Source organism: Pongo abelii, chromosome 15 (genome assembly GCF_028885655.2).
Source record: "Pongo abelii isolate AG06213 chromosome 15, NHGRI_mPonAbe1-v2.0_pri, whole genome shotgun sequence".
Taxonomy (NCBI): domain Eukaryota; kingdom Metazoa; phylum Chordata; class Mammalia; order Primates; family Hominidae; genus Pongo; species Pongo abelii.
In genome coordinates, this window is record NC_072000.2 from 85,622,301 (window position 1) to 85,641,353 (window position 19,053).

At 40.0% G+C, this 19,053-nt stretch overlaps 1 protein-coding gene across 10 annotated transcripts in view; it reads right to left on the bottom strand.

The window, feature by feature from the left end:
• Positions 1–19,053, bottom strand: part of STON2 (stonin 2) — a 168,435-nt gene that overhangs the window by 87,531 nt on the left and 61,851 nt on the right. For all 10 annotated transcript variants that reach the window (XM_024231938.3, XM_054530334.2, XM_054530336.2 and 7 more), the window contains one exon: positions 14,889–15,086. In XM_024231938.3, the coding sequence (XP_024087706.3) occupies positions 14,889–15,086 (198 nt within the window). The remainder of the gene's footprint in view (positions 1–14,888; positions 15,087–19,053) is intronic.

A 19,053-nucleotide genomic window follows, 5' to 3' on the forward strand; every position in this document is an offset into this window, starting at 1 on the left:
ACAAAGCAAGAAGGCAGAGCCCACAGCAATCAGGATGTAGACCTTGGTGGTAGCTCTGTGTACTTGACAGTGGTGGCGCCCTATCAGAGTTACTAGTTAACAGCATAGCCCACTGACAAAGCTGACCTGCCACACCTAGGAGTTTAAACAGTTCTCAGCCCAGCCTCAGAGCCCACCCCAAGGCCCCACATGGTAAGGAGGCAAACCTCAACTATGTATTTACACTGAGAACAGCAGAGGAAAACAAAGCAGCTTGTCTTATCTTTCCTGATCAGAAACTCCACCTGACCTCTGGGCTTCTCCTGCAACCCTGTCTAGCTGCTAAACTCAAAGAGTGGTATCACCTGGCCAGGTAATGCACCCTGTGGCCTGGCCCAATCTGAGGTGACTACAGGGTCCATCCAACAGCTAAGCCTGACTGCAGAGGTCAGCCAGTGGTCTCACCAGATACCGGAGCCCAGCCAGCTTCCCCATCCAAATGCAAGGCAAAGGAAGTAGCCCAGCCATCTAGAGAATCTGAAAGCAAGTTCTGTCTTTCCAGGGTCCTTACCAGCTGTCCTATTGGAATCACTAAACAGTGAAAGCCTACCTCTGCGAAAGAACACCTGTAACAGCCAGAAAAGATGGCTGCATCCTCAAATATGCAGATGTCGATGCAAGAACACAAGGATTACAAAGACTTAGGAAATCATGACACCTCCAAAAGAAACTAACAAAGCTCCAACGATGGGCCCAAAAGAAAGAGGGATCTATGAAATGACAGACAAAAAATTCAGAATAATTCTCTCAAAAAAGTTCAGTAAATGACAAGAATATATGGATAAATATGCAATAAAATTTGGAAAATAATACATGAACGAGAATTTTGACAAAAAAATAGAAACAACAACAAAAAATAGAAATCCTAGAGATAAAGAACACAATTACTGAAGTGAAAAATGCAACAGAGGCTGGGCATGGTGGCTCACGCCTGTAATCCCAGCACTTTGGGAGGCCAAGGTGGGCGGATCATGAGGTCAGGAGTTCAAGACCAGCCTGGCCAACATGGTGAAGCCCTGTCTCTACTAAAAATACAAAAATTAGCTGGGCATGGTGGCACGTTCCTGTAATCCCAGCTACTCGGGAGGCTGAAGCAGAATTGCTTGAACCAGGACCTGGGAGGCAGAAATTGCAGGGAGCAGAGATCACTCTGTCTCAGAAAAAAAAAAATGAAATACAACACTTCAACAGCAGGCTTGACTAAACAGAAGAAAGAATGAGTGAACTCAAAGACAGAACATTTGAAATTACCCATTCAGAAGAGAAAAAAAAAAAAGAATGCAAAAGAATGAAGAAAGCCTACAGGACTTATAGATAAGGCACCATCAAGAGACCTAACCTTCACACAACAGAAATTCAAGGAGAAGAAAGAGAAAGGGAGCCAGAAAGTATATTTTAAAAAATAATAGTCGAAAATTTCTCTAACCTGAGGAAAGATGACAACATCCAGGTACAGGAAGTGCAGAAGTCTCCAATAAAATTAAACCCAAAGAGGTGTTCACAAAGACACATAATCAAATTATCAAAAATCAAAGACACATAAAAAATTATGAGAGCACCAAGAGATAAGAAATACATCACATACAAAGGGGTCCCAATACAACTATAATCAATTTCTCAGCAGAAACTCTGTAGGCCTGAAGAGAATGGGATGATATATTCAAAGTGCTGAAGGAAAAAAGAAACCTGCCAACCAAGAATACTTTGCTCAACAAAGCTGTCTCTGAAATGAGGGAAAAATAAAAAGTTTTCCAGACAAACAAAAGCTAAGGGAGTTCATTGCCAGTATGCCTACTTTATAGGTACTGATAAGTGAAGTTTTGAAAAGCTGAAGCAAAAAGCTGCTATTAAATAACAAGTAATGTAAAAATTATGAAAGCACAAAACCCAATGGTATAAGTAAAGCAGAGCCGTATTCAGAATACTCTAAATGTACTATAATGATGATGTGTAAGGCAATTTTATCCCTAGCATTAAGGGTTAAAAGATAAAACTATTAATAACAACTATAACTAAAATAAATTGTCAAAGGATACCCATTACAAAATAATATAAATTCTGACATTAAAACCTAAGGTGTGGGGGGAGGGAGGAGTAAACGTGTAGAGTTGTTATATATAATCAAAGTTATCATCAACTTGAAATAGGCAATCTGAAGTATAAGATGTTCTATGTAAGCCTCTTGGTGATCACAAAGCAAAAATCTTTAGTAGAAGAGCAAAAGTACAAAGGATCAAAGCATACCACTACAGAAAGCCATAAAATCACAAATGAAGTCAGAAGAAAGGAAGGAAAATGTATCTATAAAACAACCGAAGGCAATTAATAAAATGGCAGTGGTAAGTTTTTACCTATCAATACTTACCTTGAATGTAAATTGATTAAATTACTCAATAAAAAGACAAAGAGTGACTGAACGGATAAAAAAACAAGACCCAACTATATGCTGGGTCACCTCCCTTTTAAAGACACACATAGACTGAAAGTGAAGGAATGGAAAAAGATATTCCACACAAATGGAAACCAAAAGAGAGCTGGGATAGCTATACTTAAATCAGGCAAAATAGACCTTAAGTCAAAAACATAAGAAGAGACAAATAAGGACATTATATAATGATTAAGGGGTCAATTCATCAAGAGAATACAATGATTATAAATACATATGCCCCCAATATCGAAGCACCTAAATACATAAAACAAATAGTAAAAGACTGAAGGGAAAGACACATTGCAATACAATAATCATATCGGACTTGAATACTCTATGTTCAATAATGGCCAGATTAACCAGACAGAAAAGTAATAAGGAAACATTGGACTTGAACAACACTTTAGACCAAATGGACCTAGCAAACATATACAGAACATTCCATCCAATAGCAACAGAATGTACATTCTTCTCAAGTGCATCCAGAACATTATCCAGTATAGATCATATGTTGGGTCACAAGACAAGTCTTGTTAAATTAAAGAAGACTGAAATCACATCAAGTGTGTTTTCTGACCACAACGTAAACAAATAGAAATCAATCACATGGAGAATTTCAGAAAATTCACAAATATATAGACATTAAACAACATGACTCTCAACAGCCAATGGGTCAAAGAAGAAATTAAAAGGATTTAAACATATCTTGAGACAAACAAAAACAGAAACACAATGTACCACAACTTATGGAATGTGGCAAAGGCAGTTCTAAGAGAAAAGTTTATCGCAATGAACACCTACATCAAAAAATGAGGAATATTGCAAGTAGTAATTTAATGTACACCTCAAGAAAATAGAGAAAGCTGAACAAACTAAACCCAATGTCAATAGAAAAAAGAAATAATAAAGATCAAAGCAGAAATACCTGAAGTAGAGACTAGAAAAATACAAAAAAATCAATGAAACAAAGAGTTGGTTTTTTGAAAAGATAACATGGAACTTTTCATGGAACTTTTAGCTAGACTAAGAAAAAATGGAAGACACAAGTAAATAAAATGAGAAATGAAAGGGGAGACATTACAACTAATCACAGAAATACAAAGGATATTAAAAGAATATTACAATTACATGCCAAAAAGTAGGATAACCTGGAAGAAACGGATAAATTCCCTAACAAATGTAATCTACCAAGACTGAATCACAAGGAAATAGAAAATCTGAGCAAACCAATAACCAGTAAGGAGATTGAACCAGTGATTTAAAAAAAAAAAAAAAAAAAAAAACTTCCATCAAAGAAAAGTCCCAATGGCTTTACTGCTGAAGTCTGCCATTAGCCAGGTGTGGTGGTGCACACCTGTGGTACCAGCCACATAAGGGGCTGAGGGCAGAGGATCGCTCAATCCTGGGAGGTTGAGGCTGCAGTGAGCTGTCTTCATGCCACTATACTCCAGCCTTGGCAACAGAGCATCACCTTGTCTTAAAAGGAATCTTTTTAAATAAAGAAGAATGCCAATCCTCAAAAACTCTTTAAAAAAATTAAAGAGGAAACATTTCCAAACTCTTTTAATGAGGCCAGCATAGCTCTTCTTATGAGCTAAACAAGGACACTACAAGAAAAGGAAACTACAGGAAAGGATCCTTCATGAACATAAATGCCAAAATCCTCAACAAAATACTGGCAAACTAAATTGAATAGCAAATTAAAATAATCATTCACCTATAATTAAGTGGCATTTATCCCTGGGATGCAAAGATGTTTCAATATATGCAAATCAATATATGTGATAATCACATTAACAAAATAAAAGATAAAGAAAGATCATCTAATTAGATACAGCAAAAACGTTTGACAAAATTCAACATTCTTTAATGATAAAAAAAAAACAAATTAGGTATAAAAGGAATGTACCTTAACACAGTAAAGGCCATATGTGATTAAACACACAGCTAACATTATATTTAACAGTGAAAAACTGAAACTCTTTTCCCTAAGTCCTAGAACAAGACAAGGATGCCCACCACTCTTGCCACTTCTATTCAACTTAGTTTTGAAAATCCTTAGAGAAATTAGGCAAGAGAAAGAAATAAAAGGCATCCAATTAGAAAAGGAGGAAATGAAATTGCCACTGTTTGTTGATAACATAATCTTCCGTATAGAAAACACTTAAGATTCCACCAGTAAACTGTTATAACTAATAAACATACACAGTAAAGTTGCAGGACACAAAATCAACACACAAAAATCAGTACTGTTTCTATACACCAACAAATGTTCTGAAAAAGAAATCAAGAGAGCAATTCCATTTACAATACCTACGAAAACAAAAGAATACATTTAACCAAAGAGGTGAAAACTATAAAATATTTATGAAATAAATTTAAGAAGATACAAATAAATGGAAAGATATCTTGTGCTCATGGATTAGAACAATTCATACTGTTAAAATGACCATACCACCCAAAGCAATCTACAGAATCAATGCAATCCCTATCAAAATTCCAATGTCATTTTTCATTAAAATAGAAAACAATCCTAAAATTCCACACTGAATTAAAAACAAAACAAAACAAATACCAAATAGCCACAGCTATCATAAGCAAAAACAACAAAGTTGGAGGTATCACACTACGTGACTTGAAACTATACTACAAGGATATAGAAATTAAAAGAGCATGATACTAGCATAAAAATACACCCATTAACCAATGGAACAGAATAGAAAGCCCAGAAATGAACCCACACATGTAGTCATTTGATTTTTGACAAAGGTGCCAACGCATTAGGAAAAGGATCATCTCTTCAATAAATGGTGTTTATTTATTGAAGATATCCACATGCAGAAGAATAAAATTAGACCCTTATCTCACACCATATACAAAATCAACTCAAAATGGATTAAAGGTTTAAACATAAGACCTGAAACTGTAAAACTATTAGAAGAAAATATAAGGGAAAAACTAGACAATATTGGTCTAGGCAATGATTTTTTACATTTGACCCCAAAGGCACAGGAAACAAAATAAAAAAGACGAATGGGATTAAATCAAAATAAAAAGTTTTTGTACAACAAAGGAAACAACAGAATGAAGAGACAAACTATGAATTTGGAGAAAATATTTGCAAGCCACATATCTGATAAAGGATTAATATCCAAGATATATACGAAACTCAAACAACTCTATAGAAAGAAAACAAATAATCTGATTTAAAAATAAGCAAAGGACCTGAACGACATTTCTCAAACGAAGACATACAAAAGGCTAACAAATATATATATAATACTCAACATCACTAACCATTAGGGGAATGCAAATTAAAACCACCATGAGATATCACCTCACACCTGTCAGAATGGCATTATCAAAAAGATTAAATATAACTAGTGTTGGTGAGGATGCGGAGAAAAGGGAACCCTTGTATAATGTTGGTGGGAATGTAATTTAGTACAGCCATTATGAAAAAGGTTCCTCAGAAAACTAAAAATGGAATTATGATATGATCCAGCAATCCCAGTTCTGGGTACTTACTCAAAAGATTTGAAATCAGTATGCCAAAGGGATGTCTGCACGCCCATGTTCACTACAGCACTATTAAACAATACACAAGTTATGGAATCAACCTAAGTGTCCATCAGTGGATGAATGGATGAAGAAAATGTGGCATACATACACAATGAAATACTATTTAGCCTTTAAACAGAAAAATATTTTGTAATTTGCAACAACATAGATAGACTTGGATAACATTATGATGAGTGAAATAAGCCAGGCACCGAAAAACAAGTACCACATGTTCTCCCTTATATGTGGAATGTAGAACAATCGAACTCAAAGAAGCAGAAAGTAGAATGGTGGTTACCAGAGCCTGGGGAGATGCAGGGAATGGGAAGATGTTGGTCAAAGGGTACAAAGCCTCAATTAGACAGTAGTAATAAGGTTTTTATTTCTTGAAAATATATTACACGGTGTGATGAATACAGTGACTAATACTGTATTTTAGTTTGGAAAATTGCTAAGAGAATATATTTCAAATCTTCTCACCACAAAAATAGTAAGTATTTAAGGTGATAGATATGTTAATTGATTTAATTGTTCCACATTGTATTAAAAAATCATAACATAACTTTGTACCCCATAAATACATATACTTTGTCTACTTATAATTTTAAAATTTTAAATTTAAAAAAGGATTAATTTATTCCACAAAAATCCACTGTGTAATTTCAATGTGCCAGGCAACATGCTGGGGATATACAATAGAGGTGGCTCCTGCTTACACAAAGGTCTCGGTACAGCGGAGGACTCCGAAACAAAGAATTGCGGTCCGGTGAAATAAGTACATGATGGGGGTTTGTATATTGCTCCTGGGAAATGCAGCAGAGGCAGCACTGCATCTGGGGAAGGCTCTCTATAATTGCACCTTCCGGCAAGCGACATGTGTTCACAAACACCAGCCTCCCACAGTATACCAGGCACAGGGCAGGGTGAGCCCAGGAAAGAGACTTGGGTTGAATCCCAACTACCTTTTTTATTTGTGTGACTTTTGCCAAATCATTTAACCTCTTTAGCTGTTGTTTCTGCATTCATAAAATGCAGAATATGTACTTTTAAATTGTGAAGATTAAATGAGATAATATATGTATAAAGTATATAGGACATTCCTGGCACATAGTAGAAACAATTACACATAGAAACAATTTTAAAAATTGTATATAAAAATCATTTTAATGGCAAAAAAAAGCTGTTTGCAGATTATCACGTCCTCATGGGAAAATATCACATAGCGTACTTTTCTTTGTATTCTCAGTAACTGACAAATGGTAGGAACTCAATATATGTGTTTCTGAGAAACTTTTGAACCTCCTGGAAAAAGCTTCAAACAAAGCAATCATTAGAGTTTTTTGGTTTTAATAAGGATTAAAATCTAAAATGCACAACAAATGAAGACAAAAATACATAAGAACAGAAATGAGGCCAAATTTGTTAATGAAAGAGTGAAAAGATGTGATTTGTTTTAAAAAAAAACTGCTCTGCTATTCTTCCATTTTGAGGAAGGAAAATATTGTTCAGGAAGAAGATGAGTATCTCTGACATTTGTAGCTAGGAGAAAGAATTTTAAAAATTAGTTAACTTGTTTTTGTTTTCCAAGCAAAATATATTCAAGGTGTAAAAATATCATAAAATAGAGATGTGCCTTAAGAACAACAAAAATTTCCTGTAATCCCATCAAGCACAATGGTAATCACTGTTTACCTGCGAATCTGGGCCCTCCACTCTGGTTTGGAGCTCTACGAGCTGCAGCAGGATTACAGCAAAACAGGCAACAGAGAAACATGTTATATCTTGTACAGAGACATGCAGCCCAGGTGATGATCTTATTAAATAATGACAAGAGAACCTTTCCTGAGCGTCTAAAGTTGTTGTCACAAAAATTGAGGTTCCCCAGGCCACAACTCTCTACTCACTTTGGGAAATCACTTTGGGATACCCTTTGGGAAATGCCGGACTCTAAAATCCAAATAGAATACAAACACTTGTTTCTGAGAAAAAGAAACTGAGTTCAAAGTCTCTAGGGATATCCTACTGCTCTGGCAGAAGTCCACTGTGATCCGTTAAATGCAAATGAATCAAGAACATCTGGTCTAAACTTGTTTTAAAGCCTATGAGGGTTTAAATACAAAGAAAGTTTGGCAAAATATAGTTTTGAGTCTGCTGAATCTAGAATTTCATATTTTTTAAAAAGGCCAAGAGGTTCAGCAGAGCAAGAGACAAAGTAAGGCTAACTTTATAAAGTTAACTAATACAGGTAGTTTGTCAAAATATTTCTTACTGGTTTCTCTAGCTTTCTAACACTTTAGCAGTGTTAGAAAACACTGCTAAAAAGGCATGTACTTCCAAGTCAGCTTTGCCAATTTATGTATGTTTGGGTTTCTGTACACCATGATCTGACCAAGCAGGCAGTAGAGATTAATGAAAAGCTACATTTGTATATAGATGTGTGTGTATACATATACATGTATATAAATATAAATTATAAATATACATACATATAATTTCAGGAATTTTCAGTCTTTAATAAGCTAATACATGTTATAAATCTCCAACAAAGGGGGTACAGTGTGACCTAATACACTGGCCCCAGCATCTGGATCTTTTTGGCCTTCTGCATGGGACACACTTTGGAAAATGCTGGACTCTTAAGTTCAAGTGGGATACAAATGTCAGGGATGCAGAAGATTTTAGCCACCTGTATGGTAAATCCACCTGATAGCAATAACATAAGCACAACCTGAGAAGGACCCTGTATGGCAGATGCACATGAGTGTGTGTGCTGAGCTAATGAATCCTGGCGTAGCCAACTTGGGGATTTGTTCCTTGTCTATGAGGAACATCTGAGCCCCCAGTCCATCCCATGGAACACAGGCTATACAGTGGATCAAGGCCCCAAGTTCTGGGTTGAATAAAGGTTGCCAGGTGGAGGCTGCTAGCAAAATGGTGCTAACTTAAAATGCTATATAAACTGCATGCTTTTTGCAAGTGGTTGCTGTTCTCCTGTCCAGTCTCCCACCGGTGGACTCTCTTCCCTGTATGTAAGCCTCCAGTAAAGGCCCATGTCCTGTTTGCTGGCCTTGGGTCTCTTCTTCAGCCTCTTGTACCTGGTGCCATCCCCACTAGAGTTGACAGGGGTTTGGCACACCACTACCTGCAATCTCAAGCTATCCATTCAAGGATACATTAAACAATTATTAAATACCTGCTATGTGTTTCATCCAGTCTTGACATTCCTCAGTTTACACATATCTGAGCATTCTAATCCTACACTTAAGTCTACACTTTTCTTATGCATAAAAGAGAGCCTGGACAGGTGCAGTGGCTCATGCCTGTAATCCCAGCACTTTGGGAGGCCGAGGTGGGCAGATCACTTGAGGTTAGGAGTTCAAGACCAACCTGGCCAACACAGTGAAACCCCGTCTCTACTAAAAATACAAAAATTAGCCAGACATGGTGGCACGTGCCTGTGGTCCCAGCTACTCAGGAGGCTGAGATGAGAGGATCACTTGAACCCGGAAGGTGGAGGTTGCAGTGAGCCGAGACTATGCCACTGCACTCTAGCCTGGGTGACAGAGCAAGACTCTGTCTCAAAATAAAAAAATTAAAAAAAAAAAACCCAAACCAAAAACTACTACTTAAGAGCAGCCTGTGTGCAAGCTTTACGTATTTTCTCTTCCCTGATTGGAATGAACTTCAAAGGCAGAAGGTTTGCTTTTATTCCCTCGACCGTCTTACTATTCACCAACCCCCATGTGAACCTAGTGGCATTACAGAGCTACCCTGACTGGTGAAAATGGCAGGGTGTGCCCACCTTGTCTAGACAAAGGAGACTCCTGTGGAGATGAGGGGTAAGAGAGGAGTGAAATGTTGTTTGGGATCTTGCCTATTAACAATTCTCCTGCCATTTGCTCTTGAGAGCAGACCTCAGAGCTAACATCAACACTACTCTCCAGCTCTGTCCCCCCACACCCTGTGATTTAACCAAGGTAAGGGGATTTGTTTGCCTTCCTACTAATTATCCCCTTGGTGAGAAAATGAGAATAAAGTGTAGGCTGATCACAGAGTCTTTCCCTCCACGATTATGCTGGGAACTGGATTGCCCCGAGGGGCTGCCAAATCCCTGCAGAACTCTGCCACAGATGACAGGGAGGAGGCTGTGGCTCTGCTCTCAGCAGCCCTCTACCAAGCAAGGGGGCCAAGGCAAATAGGCTGGACCCAGAGCACCGTAATCCCTCTCCAAACAAGAGATGAATCACAGAACATGACGTGCCCAGTGGTTACCCTGACACACTGTGCTGCCAGGGAGAGCCCAGCTCAGCTGAGGGAGCTCCAGATGAGGCTGCAATTCCAAGGAGCTCTTCACCCTCTACCACCCTCTGCAACGCTAAAGGGCACGGCAACGGGCGGGCGGGACAATGACAAACGTCTCCCCAAGGCAGTTACTCCCAAGGTTCCTCAGGCACAGAAACCAATCATACCGAACTCCCCACAGCGTCTCTGTATTTACTGCTTGCTGCTGAGAAATGCAAAGCCCTTCTCAGATCTCATTTCACGTGCTATATAGTTTGAGTAACAGCTCTCTTTGGGGGTAGCAGAGGAGTCGACAGTAATTATCCTTATGTCCCATATCAAATGGAAATGAGGCAGAGAGATATTAAGATTTTTTTATTCCTACAGCACTTGGCACTGTACGAAACACCTTCATATATACCCTGTCACCCTGACTGAGCAGGATCACTCAGTTACATTTTACAGGTAAGAAAGTAAAGCTCTGAAGAAATGACTTACCCAGAGGACAGACTGATGGGAATCTGCCCCATAACCCCAGAGGGATTCAGTTTACCCAACCGGAACCATCCAGCCTCAAAGCAGGGCTCTCCCAGAGGTTGGCACTGCCACAAGCCTGGTGCCAGGCAGAGGGCAGGGCATCAACATCACCTGGCTGGAGGGCTTTCCAATGTGTACAGATACCCTTGAAGCTCTCAGTAGCTCATCTGAAAGCATTTTTTTCTTCCTTTTTTTTTTTTTGAGACCAAGTCTCACTCTGTCAGCCAGGCTGGAGTGCGGTGGCGCGATCTTGGCTCACTGCAGCCTCCGCCTCCTGGGTTCAAGCGATTCTCCTGCCTCAGCCTCTCAAGTAGCTGGGAAACACAGGCGCACCACCATGCCCAGCTAATTTTTGTATTTTAGTAGAGATGGGGTTTCACCATGTTGGCCAGGCTGGTCTGAAACTCCTAGCTTCAAGTGATCCACCCACCTCAGCCTCCCAAAGTGCCGGGAATACAGGCACGAGCCACCACGCCTGAACAAATGAAAGCATTTTTAAATTCCCTGCTACGGGAGTAAATGGATAAATGTCACAGGTTGAAAAATACTTGTTCATTCTCTTAAACTTTGTCTTTCCTTCTCTTCCCTCTATTCTGGGACCCAAGATGAGTTAAAGACTTCAAAGCCAGGGCTCTACCCTGATAGCACACGTCAGGATGTTCAGGAAGAGCCTCATGGGTTACTACAGCTCAGGATGCATCCAGACACTGTCTCCACGGCCTGCGGAGCTGCTCTCTGAGGACTCACTTCACTGCCTCTCATTTCCCAGGCTCATGGAGATACACTACCTGTCACTTCTGGGCCTGGAGGGCAGATGGAGGTGAGATGCGAAGGAAGACTGTGTTGTCAAAGCAGATGGAAGCATTCCCTAGCACCTGGGCCATCCTGGGTCCTAGCTTGATTACTAAAGAATAGGGAGATTTCAAAGTAAAATGTCTAGAAACTTGTTTATAGAACATAGTACTGTGGGCACACAGCAGTTTTCTGTAAGCATTCATATCTGTCAAGGACGTATGGACTTTATCCTCAAGCTCTGCCTGCTACACATCTTGTTTTAAATCCCTCGGTCCTCTTTATGTTAAAAATAAGCCCCCAAGGCAAAATATGTATATATGCTTGTATGCATCCTCTATAGATATCTGTATGGAAGGTCTGGGGGGTAACATAGCAAATAAATAACTACGGTGACTTGAGGCACTGCCAGGTTTGGGAACTGGCTGGAAAAGGGTTTGGAAGTTTCACTGAAATTCAGGTCATCCATTTCTCAGTGGTGTTCTCTTAACAAGCTGATTTACCTTTCTCAGACTCAGTGTCAACTAGGAAATGGGGAGAATGACACCTGCCTTGCAGGATTGCTGTAAAAGCCACAGATCATACACCTCATATGCTGGCACACAGCAGACACTCAGTAAGTGCTAGCTATAACTATTGCTACTGTAAAAGAGGATGGGGCTGGGCATGGTGGCTCACGCTTATAATCCTAGCACTTTGAGAGGCCAAGGCAGGCGGATCACCTGAGGTCAGGAGTTTGAGATCAGCCTGACCAACATGGCGAAACCCTGTCTCTACTAAAATAACAAAAATTAGCCAGGTGTGGTGGCACACACCTGTAATCCCAGCTACTCGGGAGGCTGAGGCAGGAAAATCACTTGAGGCTGGGAGGCAGAGGTTGCAGTGAGCCAAGATTGCACCACCGCACTCCAGCCTAGGGGACAGAGCGAGACTCCGTCTCAAAAAACAAACAAACAAACAAAAACAAACAAACAAAAAAGAGGATGGTTGCCAAAAGGCCATACCTCTACCCTCCTTGTAGCCATGGAAACTGCCTCTTGTTGAATAAGAGCATCCCTCCTCATTCTTTAGTCCCAGATTTGCCTTTGAGTCTCTGACGTAAACTCTGGCATAGGGGCCAGTTAGTTCCTGGTGAAGATCAAGTGTGCTGGCTATTCCAACACACCTGTTCCCCGCTTCCAACCTCAGATCCACTCTATCTGCTCTGGTGACTGACCTCTGTGGGCTGCTTCCCCAGGGCTTCATGTCCTTTGGCCTCAGGCTAGGATCTGCCAGTTGGAAACACCCGCACCAGATCTGGGAATTTATTCTTCCCTGTCTCCCTGCTTGGTCAAATCTCTGCAGTGGCTCTGTCCTTTCTGTCATAGCTCCTGTTGGGCAGTCCCTCTTCTATGATTCCAGCGCTTGCTTCCTCCGTAGGTGGTCCCTTCATTAAGCTCTCTCCAGATAAACCTTTTCAGGGCACCATCTGCTTCCTGCCAGGACCCCAACCAAAACAGGGGAGGAGGTTTCCTTGATGCAAACTATAACACTGTTAGAATGACTTTAGAACAAGGAGATGTTAAAAATAATTATAAGCTGTGGAGGCAGACTAATAATGTCTAGTTCAGGCTAGGGCTCTGGTTTTCATTACTTGAACCTCCAAGAATTAAAGCAACTTTCATCTAATAAGAAAGTAGATTAGGCAATGAAAAAACAGCCTCAGCCTAGAGATCTTGGCTTTTCCTTCAGTGAGGGGCCCGTTTTGCAACTCTCCAAAGCAACAAGAACCTTGCAGCAGGAAAGAGAACTTGTTTCAACCCTGATGGCCACTTATTCTGTGTCAAGCATCACGTAAGTTATTCTACATAAACCGTCTCATTTGGAGCTGATAACAACCTGGTGAGGTATACCCATTTTTCAGATGAGGAAATGGAGTCATAAAGATAGTAAGGATCCTGCTCGAGGTCACACAGCTGGTCAGTGCAGAATCAGGGTTTGAACCTGAGCAGTCTGGCTCTGGAGTCTGGGTACTCTGAACCAATGCATATGGGTCTCCTCCCTGGAAAGGCCTGGAAAGGGGTCCAAGAGCAATGAAAAGTGAAGCAGGGAGGCAAGCTCAGCCTCTCTTCCTAACAGCCTCAGCTGCTGAAGGTGTGCTCGCATCCATAAGATGCCCCCACTGTGGAAATGGGGCTGTGGGGGCATATTTCAGCCACCGACCAGGATCATCAGCCACGGAGACAAACCAGAACTGAAGGAGTGTCTGTGAAAACAAAATGCTATAAAGAACCACAGCTTCTGAAGACAAAGGGGGTCCACGATAAACTAGGATTCTCTGCAACATACCAAACCAAATCCTGCCTGAACCCTTCAGTCTGCAAGACAGATCCCTCTTTATACTTGTAGAATTCAATGGCATATAGCATGACGGCAAACATCCAAAGCTTAAAAATGATCTGGAAACTCTGAACAACATTGAGGAGGAAAAACAAATGTTGTCAACACACTGGATAATTTCCTCCACAGAGAAATGAGCAGTAACTTCATCACTTTCAGAAGAAACCAATCTCTTGGGCCAAATAACCAAAACACCAAGAACATCTTTCCAATGCCAAGTATCTTTCCAATGCCATTCCCAAACCTTGCCTGTAATTCAGCACTTGTTAACAGACCCATATTCCACCTGCAAAGAAAGCCAGCATTCCATCTTACTCCTACTGGAAAGTTTAATAAATGAGGCATAGTGCATTGCCGATTGATGTATCACTCAACCAAGGCACAACAGAATAAACACTTAACTGCAAAATGATTTATAGTCTGGACACAGTGGCTGAGTCTCGATTCTCATTCTGTTTCACATAACATTTTTTTCTCTGCTCAAATCTACCTCCCTCTTATTGAAAAGGCAAGATGCATGGGTAGTAGGATGAAAGATTCAGCCTTGTGCATATTTACACACAGTTCAGTAATCCCAGGAGAAAATAAATTGACACAGAATGGTATTTATACCAAACAGTCCGAAAACAACATATTAAGATACACTGTCAAATGGTTGCCGAGTATCTGCCAACCAAGGATCCAATTTGTGTATACATCTTCCCCAATGCAATTTCCAGCCACTTCGGGTTCTAGCTTTTTGACTGGATAACAACACCTGAACTCATTCTGCAAAGGAAGCCAGCTGCAGTGATTTTTAAAAGGACTTTAAAGTGGCCCTGGTACACCAAAAGTGATGTGCAAAGCCCTCTGGCTTAGAGCTCCATCTTACCGGTCGAGTCAGCCCCAGAAGCCTGGCCACTCGTCTGCTCCTCAGCATTGATGAGCTGCAGGTCTGTATACGAACATCCAAAGCTAGGACTGCTGGTGTCTTCAGAATGGGTGGTCCAGCTGCTCTCAGAAGTCAGAGGGCATCTCCCCAGGGAGTCAAAGGAAGGGCATGTCCAGCAGGGCATGGTCAATGGTAGGGCTGGGGAGAGACCAAAAACCAAAAGCATACAATATAAATAGTTGTACTTTATCTTTAGTGCTTATCTTACTTTGATGTTACTCACATCATATGAAATCTCAACAGTAATACGAGGCAAGGAAGTCTTGTATGGAGAGCATCACTCATGACACATATAGGAAAAACTGATTGACTAAGACCCCATGGTGAGTCAGTATCAAAACCAGTACGAAAAGTAAGGTCCTGGCTGGGTGCAGTGGCTCACACCTGTAATCCCAACACTTTGGGAGGCCGAGGTGGGCGGATCACGAGGTCAGAAGATCGAGACCATCCTGGCTAACACGGTGAAACCCCGTCTCTACTAAAAATACAAAAAATTAGCCAGGCATGGTGGCGGGCACCTGCAGTCCCAGCTACTCGGGAGGCTGAGGCAGGAGAATGGCGTGAACTCGGGAGGCGGAGCTTGCAGCACTCCAGCCTGGGCGACAGAACGAGACTGAGTCTCAAAAAAAAAAAAAAAAAGAAAGAAAACTAAGGTCCCAGGACTCTGCAATCAAAGAAAATCTCACTAAAGGAACACAAGTTACTTCAGGGTCTAATTTTACTTCTTAACTTAGATTTCAGCTTCTTTCAAACCCAAACTACAGGAATCTTGCAGTTGCACCCTTACTGTTACATTTCCTCCATTTTTAGTGGCACAAAAAAACTCACCAATTTACACTGAAACATTAGAGCCAGTTTAAGTTAAAGGATAAAGAGTAGATATGTAACTATATATGAACATCTATGTGGCATGCCCCTGCTTGCTTTGAGTTGACTGTAACTGGAGATTCTGCTGACTGTCACATTTACAAACGGAGATTTACTGAGGCTGCCAACCTGCTGCAATACAGTGAAAAATACCTTTAAGGGGAAAATGTACAAAGCTTGGCTTTATCTCCTTAGTCTTGAGAACCAAATCAGACTTTAAAAACTACTTTAGAAATGTTTTTTAAAATCTTTCAAATTTGAAACTTTCCAATTCTCCTAATTTGTCATTAGTTAATTTCCTATCACATGCCGTCTCCACAGTGCTGCATAAGAATCATATCATTACGGCTGGGCATGGTGGCTCACGCCTGTAATCCCAGGACTTTGGAAAGCCAAGGTGGGTGGATCACCTGAGGTCAGGAGTTCAAGACCAGCCTGCCAACATGGCGAAACCCCATCTCTACTAAAAAAAATACAAAAATTAGCTGGGCATGGTGGCGGGTGCCTGTAATCCCAGCTACTTGGGAAGCTGACGCACAAGAACCGCTTGAACCCGGGAGGTGGGCGTCGCTGTGAGATCACGCCATTGCACTCTAGCCTGGACAACAAGAGAGAAACTCTATCTCAAAAAAAAAGAAGAATCACATCATTGCAAATTTACCAACAGGTACTGAAACAAGTGCTGAAAATAGCCTAGATAAGACAGGAAGAATGAAAACAAGAGAAACTACCATGTATCGAGTACCCATCAAATGTCAGGTATTTTACAAATGTCTTGTTTCATCCCTCTATCCTGAGAGATAGGCAGTAGTCTTATTTTAACTCAAAGACATTAAGAAACTTGCCCAAGATGATAATGTCAGTTCTCCTGCTGGGAAAACCAAAACAAGTAGAAAAAGAAAAATTGAGATTTAAGAGAGAAGAAAGAATAAACATCAATGCTTGCAATAGTATAAATATAAAATTTTTCATTCCTTATTCTCTTAGGCATTTGTAAAGCATTTAGGTCCTTTTTCTGGAGTGCTTATTGTTCATATCCTCTTTTCTTTAAAAATGTCACCCTTTCTGCATATTCCTGAGCTTTTCTCTCCAAAGATGTGAGGTCCCCTTCCCTGCTTTATTTTTCCTTAGTGTTATCACTGTCTAATGTACTACACGCCCATGTCTTCCATACTAGAATCCAAGCTCCTTGCGGGGGCAGGGATTTTTGTCTATTATGTTCACTTCTATACCCCCATTCCTGGAATAGTGCCTGGTATAAGGCAGGCATTCAACAAATATTTGTTGGTTATATCAACAGAAGCACCACAAATCATTCCATAACAGTCTATACTAAATACAGAATATTAAAATTGGACTGGTATCTATAACCCCCACCTCAAACATAGAAAAAAATTAAAATACTAAAAAAGAAGGAAAAATAAAATTTTTTTATAAACCAACCAAAAGTAAAAAGCAAAGCCAAATTTATAAAAGCTTGCTATATGATGCCATTTCCTATAGTATGGTGGTTTAGATACTTTAAACTACTATGGAAATAAAATTAAAATATTTGTAAAATGTAATAACATTATTCAAAATGCATCACAGGGTGAGCAACAAAGTAAAGAATCATCAGAGGCCGAGTGAAAGCTGCAACCCCAAAAGAGTAATCAGAGGATACAAGCTGATTTTCACTCTCAAGATTTTGAACAAACCAGACTCTTGAGTTTTCCAAACCTCTTATGAAGAAGGCAAATGATAAAGAACCTAGGGCCAACCGAAGATGGGGAACATAAGAGCTGATGCATAAAGTGAGAATTCCTAAAAGGCTTAAAGGGTAAGTTAGAAATAACCTCCACCCCTAGCTGGAGATAGCAAAGAAGATTGTCTGCCTTATGATTGCATGAAGAGTAGAGGAAACAATATCTCCTGAGAATTAATAACCACAAATTTTTTCACATGGGGTGTACAGCTAAAACTACTTCTGTGGTCTGAAAAACCTCCAAGTTGAGACTAGTTTAAGTACTTCCAGGTTAGTAGCCTCAGGCATCCAGGAAAAGCAAATACTATAATAATGCCTTTTTTTTTTTTTTTTGAGACAGAGTCTCGTTTTGCTGCCCAGGCTGGAGTGCAGTGGTGCAATCCCAGCTCACTGCAATCTCCACCTCCCGGGCTCAAGTGATTCTCATGCTTTAGCCTCCCAAGTAGCTGGGACTGCAGTCTCCTGCCACCATGCCCGGCCAATTTTTTTTTTGTATTTTTAGTAGAGACGGGTTTCACCATGTTGGCCAGGCTGGTCTCGAACTCTTGACCTCAAGTGATCCATCTGCCCGCTTCTGCCTCCCAAAGTGTTAGGATTACAGGCGTGAGCCACCACGCCCAGCCAATAATCCTTTCTGAAGGAAGATACCTTCAAACCAGCCTCCTCAGACAGAATGTTCCTAAGTTGATGTGCATATGGTAGAAAAAATAATAAATAATAAATAAATAAATCACAAAATGCAAAAAAAATCAAGTTACCATGAACAAGAACCAGCAAAGTGTGTGGGTGGGTGGGGTGAACAGGCAGAATGAGATCTGCAAAGAATTTTCAGACACTAGAATTATTGAGCAAAAAATACAACTATGTTTAATCTGTTTAAGGAAATAAGAAAAGAAATTTAAAATATGAAAAAGGAGCATGTACAATTGAAAAAGAACTAAATAAACTTCCAGAGAAGAAAAAATATACTACTGTAAATACAAAATTGAATGGATAACATAGACAAAAAAAGAATGAAAATATGAAAGAGATGAAGACACATGGAGAACAGCGTGAGACAGTCTCATAGATATCTAATCTGAGTTCCTAAGGAGAGGAGAAAGAAGATGGTAGAGGGGCAATATTTAAAAAAATACTGGTTGAAAATTCCCTAGAATTTATGAAAGATTTTACTTGTCAGATTAGAAATTCCAAGGCAGGGTAACTAAAAATAAATCTACAAATAGACACCAAAACTACATAAGACCAAAAACAAAGAGAAGATCTTAACAGCCATCAAAGAGAAAATACATATTACCTTCAAACGAAGAATGTTTAGACTGACTACCACCTCTTTCCAGAGTAGGAGAAGCCAATGTGCACTTCAACGTATAGACGGAAAAATAACTATGAAGTTAGAATTACATACCCAGTGAAATATCTTCACAGAACAAGGGAAAAAATAAAGACAATTTAGACAAACAAAAACTATAAATATCCTTAAAGGAGGAAAGA